The sequence below is a fragment of the Rosa rugosa genome, chromosome 6, assembly GCF_958449725.1.
Source record: "Rosa rugosa chromosome 6, drRosRugo1.1, whole genome shotgun sequence".
In the NCBI taxonomy this organism is placed as follows: domain Eukaryota; kingdom Viridiplantae; phylum Streptophyta; class Magnoliopsida; order Rosales; family Rosaceae; genus Rosa; species Rosa rugosa.
Window position 1 is genome coordinate 15,447,147 of NC_084825.1, and position 6,905 is coordinate 15,454,051.

Consider the following 6,905-nt stretch of genomic DNA (forward strand, 5'->3'; position numbering starts at 1 on the left):
TGTTTTTTTTTTGGCGATTAAAGATACACAAACAAAACAGAAAGAAAGAAACCCATGAAACAAGCTCTCATGGGGGAGCTGAAACGGACTCAGACATCAAGATTTGGAGGGTAGGATGTGGATTCTGAATCCAATTCAGAGGACACTCCGACCTTGACGCAAGGTAAGCAACATGATCAGCTGCGTTATTTGCTTCCCTAATTATCCAAGACCGGTTGATAGAAGAAAAAGAAGAGGCCATAAACCTGAGTGTTTTCTTTTTTAACAGTGTTTTTAGGCTGAATATTGGAAGTGAGAATGTTATCCCTAATGTGGCCAGACGCTGGGTATTCAATTTTGACAGGAAATTAATCGGCTGTACAAAATTGTCTCCCAACAGGGTAACAACTGTCCGAATAGTTTGATTCACGATAGTACAAGTATGCTACAAAATTTACTCATTCATTCAAAATCATTTTTGTAAAAACTAAATTTACAATCAAACATTCTTCCTTCAACAACTGGTGTGTTCTTTCAGAAAAAAGAAGCAAATGGAGAAAATGAACTTGAAATACCACTGCCACACAGTAAAATACCCCTCGACTCTATTCTATTTCCAAATAAAACCCTGTCAAACATATAACTTTGTGCTGCATCCTGCAAGCTATACTCACCCAAGTCACAAGAGATGGATCTTACACACTGCAATTCCATGTCATCTTTCTCAAAATGTCTGATGTACTTCCTAATGTCTTGTTGAAGCTCAAGGGTTTCAGCTGGCGTATGAGCAAATGAGAATTTCCAATCTTTCGCTCTGTTGGCACTGTGAGGACTAATCTGATTCAAGGTTGGCTCCCCAGGACCACTGCTAGCCATTAGTCCTGAAGGATTGTGGGCATTGGTAAATTGACTTTGGATGCTCAATGCCTGAAAAAGAAACTAACATAGTATTATCAGAAATCAAAGTTGAGTAAAAGTACACTTAAAGAAAAAAGAAAAAAGAAAAAAGAAAAAAAAAATTGAATTTTAGGAAGGCATTTCTCCACCCAGGCTTAGGAAGGCATTTTAGGGACAGAACTGAATTTTAATCAAGTGAGCTCTTTCCCCAATTATGCCAGCTGAAATGTAACTAGAATCAAACTTCCTATACCTAAATTGATTCATACTTTAATACCAAACACTGTACTCATTATTATATCTAGCTATAGTTAAATTTGAAAAGTAATTTGCTTTCTCATAGTGTGATAACACCATATCAGATTGGCATGCACAGTTGATAACATATTGAAATTTTCTTGCTTAATTTACTATACCTTTTTGAAATATCTATTTCCAATTGTAATTTTTATATACTTCATTTAAATTGTAAAAGACTTGATAAAATTCTGAACTAACAATAGATTTACTGAGTTCAGTAGTTGAACTGAAAAAACTTAAACCAGCAGCTGTCTGAGTCGATTGACAGAATGGTCTTACAATTACGCTAGAGAAATGCACCCAAATAAGGATATATGTACAACTTGGTCGCCATAACTTAAGATGCATAGTTTAGGGGAAGAAACCGGTAGAAAAAAGAAAACGAAAACAAAAACAAAAACTTTATAGTAAACAGCACCAAGGTATGGGATGGACCTGTTTTTCATTGAGGCTACGGTTTGAGCTATTCATGACTGAAGCACTTGAACTTTCTTGGAGTAAAGATAGACTTTTATCAACAGGGGTATTAATACCAACTAAGTTGAAAGGTGGATCCTCTGGCGATGAGAAGTCAGAACTATCAAAAGTTGATAGGGATACGCACTCATCAAAATAGGCCAGAGCTTCTTCTGTTAGACGTTTTGACATCTTTCTTCTTTCAATGCTAGCCTGTGAGAGCAATTTAATAGATGAGCATGAAGAAAGGACAAGAGACAAAGTGTGATGCTTTTATCTGAATTCTGGATGCAAGTCCATGTTCTCAATGTTTTTATGGATGTGACCATACACAAAACATAAGAAAGCTTCTGAGCGAGCGGTGATAAATATTCCATGTACATTAGCATTTGTGCACAGACACATTTTGATACATGCTCCAACAAACTTTCAAGTGACATGTCCTAGTACAATTTTTGGTTAAATTATTTAATCCAAGAGGCAGCATTTAACAATTTATTAAGAGATGGAGAATTTGTTATTAACACTCTTTAAAAGTTAATCCAATTCCTTTTATTTTATTTTGTGAGTATACCGGAGCTAATAAATATTAACTTTGGGGTGCGGCAACGCTGTTCTCCGGATCAGTAGTGACCAGGAGAAACCCAGGTCAATCACCCTAGAATCTACACCCAAGGGTAGTAAACAAATTATCTCAAGCTAAAAAGATTTCTTTCCACCCTTTGATTTAGATTCAAGGGTGATTGACCAAGAATTCCCTGGTGTACTGACCAAGAGAACAATACTGTGGAGGATAGATTGACTTTTTGGGATTGTTAATAACAACTTCCTAAGATATGCAAATGCACAGAAGATCCATACAAACTTGCTTCATTTTCTGAAAACTGAATCTATTGTAATATCTGCATCCAAGAACCAACAATATAAAAAACACCACAAAACAAACATACTTGCCATGCTCCAAGGCAAATAAATCCGATAATACTAAATGGAAATTAACTGAATTACTAGGAGGGAATTGAAGGAGAAGAAAAAATTCTTACTTTTCTTCCAGGACGAGATTTTGGCGCATTAGATATCTTGGGATCTGGAAGTACTTCCTTCAGGATTCTGCTGAGCTCTTGTCCACGGTGCTCCTCAACAGCCAGATCTGATTGAAGTTTGCTAGCCCGTTCCTTAGACTGCAAGCTTAAGGCAACGTTCTACTTAGTAGAGATATTGTACACCAAAAAAAAAAAAAATAGAACTAGAAGGGGAAAGAGAAAAAAAAGGGCAAAAAGCAAGAAGAACAAAGGATTGGAAGTATCCCTTCAATGACATTGTTTCCTTAATGGGGATCAACATCTCTTTTAAATCATGTCAAAAAAGGAAGCTTCTTTTAGATGATACTCAGTAGACATACACAACAGCAATTGACTAAGAATCCATCACCCAAAAGTTATGTCAGAACAGGGTATCTAAATTCTTCAAACCCTTAACATAATTGCATGAAGCAACCACTTCAAAAATTCCAATGCACGCATTTGCGATGTGGGGATCTCATGATTTTAAAGGTAAACCAAGAAAAAGTATTTTGTTTTGGTTTGACCCGTAATCATATATGAAATTGCGGACGGTATAAATTTAGCAACACTTTTCCACTCCTACAGTCCTACTGAAGTACCAGATTACACATTACACTAAATAATGGATTGTAAAATTACTGCCACATCAATTATGTACCCCATCAAAAATGAAAAGAGGATCTGAATTACAGTGCCACAACAACAGGCACATGTGTCCCTGATGAGACATAGTCATCTGGCTTAATCAGATCACTGTGTCTTCATCTGCTCTAACATATTCTATCTAGTAAGTTCCAAGCAATGACATTGTCAAATGTCAATTAAGCCACACCCAACTACTCAGCATGGTCAAACTTTGGCACAACCTCATACCAAGCATGGTTACAGAAATGGAAATTTTACCTGCTCAAGTTTTTTGGCATATTCTCTTCTGATGTCCAAAACTAATTCAACTGCACTTGGATTTACCAGGTCGGGAGGGATATCAGAAATGTCAGAAGTTGCTAGTGCCGGAGTATTGCCCCTTCGCATAGCCTGAGCTTGTAAGAAGCAAAGAGAATATAATCAAAATAACAACAATGCCTGCACTTTGCAAATACATACAAAAATAATAATAATAATAATAATAATGCCAGCCTCTTGACATTGCCCTCGTTAATTAAAGCAATAGCATGGGAGCAAGCGCAAGAGCTGTATATTTATAAGAACATGGAAAATATCGCACCTAAGAACATGTAGACATTTTTTTTTTGGTAGCTAAACAACACAAAAAATAAATCTATAAATTACTAGTCAACTGAAGAAACAGGCTGTGGTATAGCGGTTATTTGTAAGGTAGGTACTCTCCCTCCATGATTCCTAAAAACAAAGAGCCAAAAACAAATCCTCAACCAAACTGTCCAAAACCTGGTGGTGATCCATCTGTTCAAGACATTACAGGTACATTAAGGTCTCTCCTTTAACAACTACATGATATGCTTAGGGTTCAAATTGCCGAAGCAAATGTTTTACTTAAGGTTAGACACTAGGTTTGTATTGTGACGCCCAACTCCTAAAGAGCTCTTTTAAATAGTCACTTTAACCTTCCATTTATAATCTCAAATTGTCGTACCTTGACATCTGTATTAATATGCTATGTGTCCATACAACTGAATTCAGATACCAGAATTTCAAATTGCAGTTTCATATTCCAAGGAATATCAATGAAAACTTAGAAGATAGAGGTTCGTTACAAGCCCTAAGTGATAAAAGACTTTAGTTCTTAAAATATATTATCAAAAGTTTGATATTTCCACAGTGCCCAAAAAAGAAAATGATACTTATCTTCTAATTATGTCAGACTATGATCAAGCAAAGAGAGAAGGTATATCATATATGTAGATAATAATTGCATTACCACCTTGAATATTTTTTGGATTTAGTAATTAATTCAAAATATACAGTAAATAGCACGTCTCACTTCAGATCAAACTGTTTCATATATAGCTGTGCAAATGATTAAGAAAATCCAAAAGGACTTACACTTTCAAGGTCAATTTGAATCTCAGAGATAGCACGTCTCACTTCAGATCGAACTGTTTCATATATATTGCTGCTTGTGGTATCATTTTCCAAATGAACTGCTTGAACCGACTGCAATTTTTAAAGGCCATTTAATATTTCAAAAGCCAGCTTTATTATCTTAACTAATTTGCAGATAAAAATTAACACAAACACATATAAAGCAAGCTCGAGTCTCCGAGTAATACAAACCAAATCATCACCGGAATGTCCATAATTTATATTCATCTGTTCACAAGCTGCTTTAAAAGTTTTCTCTTCGGCTCCAGATAAGGAACTTGCGGTGGAAACTCCGTCTTCCCAATTCGAAGATTGCAAGCTGGACTAAAAAGAGAAACCCAAACAACAAAAGGCAAAATAAACAACCAACCAACCAACTTTATAGTCATTATCATAGACACACACACAGAGTTGGATTATGAATCATCTTACCAAGTTTGCATGTGAAGGCTGGAAAGGTGAATGCTGACTGGACCATGTCCTTAAGCCCTTCAACTGATCCAACTCATCAGAGCTAGTTCTAACTAACCCACCCTTTTTGCCTTCCTCCCCTTTATTCAATGAAGAAGTACATTCTTGTTCATCTTCACTCTATACATACACAACAAAACAAACTCAAAACTCATCTACTGAACTACTCCAAACTCAAATTGAGCTGAACTGAAAAAAGGGTAAATATTAAACCTTGGAAATGACGGAACGCCCCCTGGGCTCCGGACACCGGGAAACGGAGCGGTTGCGACGGCCAGTGTCGACTCTGGACAGGCTCCGACCCGAGTCAACTCCGGACTGGCTCCGACCGACCAAAACATCGGCGTTCCGCGACACCGACCGTCCCCTTCTAGAATCAGCAACACTGGACGAGGTTGCCGGCCTCGAATCTTTGTCGGGTTTGACTAGCGGGGTTTTGGGGTCAACAGCGGTTGGGGAATCCGTAGACCAGAAGAGAGGGTTGTCTCTCTTGTTCAAGAAAATATTATCTTGAGAGTCGAGAGTGGTGGTCCTTGAGAAAGCGCTGACACTTCTGGATCTTCTGATTGGTGGGTTTGGTTTCTTGGTTGAACTAATATCTATATCGGTGCTCCGTTTAGAAATAGCTGATGATGATGAAGAAGTTGAGGCACCGGTGGGATTGCTTCTTCTGGTGGAGGATTTGAAAGCCGAGACCGCCATTCTATCTCTGCTTCTTCCTCTTCTTGTTACAGTTGCATTCTCTATCCAATATCTAGAAATGGAAGTCAAAATTGGAAGGAAATGAAGGAGAAAATTTACAGAGTCTGAGGAAGACCCAAAAAGAAGAAACAGGGATTTGGTGTGTCCAATTCAGCTGTGCTATGATGTTTGGTTGGACTTTGGGGGTTGGTTATATCGAACCATTTACATGTGTACATATGTGCGGAAGTGTATATGGCTGGGTTACACCATCTGAGCGCGTGAGAAAAACAGCTGAATCGTCAAATCATTGTTTCTAATCCCAGCTCCTCGTGTAATGTAACTACGGATGAGTTTCTAATGAGGACATTATAATAAATATCAAGTGAAGACTTTCAAATGAACGGTTGAATGACATGTTCCAATTTTAAAATATCAAAAAAAAAATTAAAATATCAAAATATCAAAGCCATCCCCCTAGCCCCCGCGCTAAATTTTAGCCTTTGATAATCACTATTCATGGGCTAAATTTTAGCCTCTGATAATCATTATTCATGCAAATAGTAAGGGTTATAATTTTGACCATCTCCAACCCTTAGGGCTATAAGTTTAAATGTCATGTTACTTTATTGTTTTTCATTATGTATTTCAAATATACAGTATTTTATAACTATGCTACTATTTCTACTATTATATAATTATTTTTCTGATCAAATCTTATTAATTTTTTGGATATGATTTTATAGTGCCATGTGCCACTTTGTAAGCAACTATTTGGATTCTTGATTAGATTTTATGTCCTCTTATCCCGATGTCATCTTCTCAAAATTTTCATATAGGATTTTATGTGGCCACGTGTCAAGATATGATTCCTCATCGAGATTTTTGACCAGATTTTATGTCCATGTGGCATATCTTATCTTCAGCTCTAAAACTCAATAAAAGCTATGCTTTGGGTTCCATTCTTCACCATCTCAACTACTTCATCTTCAATCA

The 6,905-nt window shown here is 36.9% G+C and overlaps 1 protein-coding gene across 1 annotated transcript; it reads right to left on the reverse strand.

The window, feature by feature from the left end:
- Positions 1-422: 422 nt before the first annotated feature.
- LOC133717090 (uncharacterized) lies at positions 423-6,156 on the reverse strand. The gene is made up of 8 exons (XM_062143725.1): positions 5,442-6,156; positions 5,190-5,348; positions 4,950-5,081; positions 4,719-4,829; positions 3,600-3,731; positions 2,676-2,813; positions 1,612-1,845; positions 423-906 (listed from the first exon to the last, which is right to left on the reverse strand). Exons 1-8 carry the CDS (start codon positions 5,928-5,930, stop codon positions 514-516), a joined length of 1,788 nt encoding a protein of 595 aa, XP_061999709.1. The 5' UTR covers positions 5,931-6,156; the 3' UTR covers positions 423-513.
- Positions 6,157-6,905: the final 749 nt, after the last annotated feature.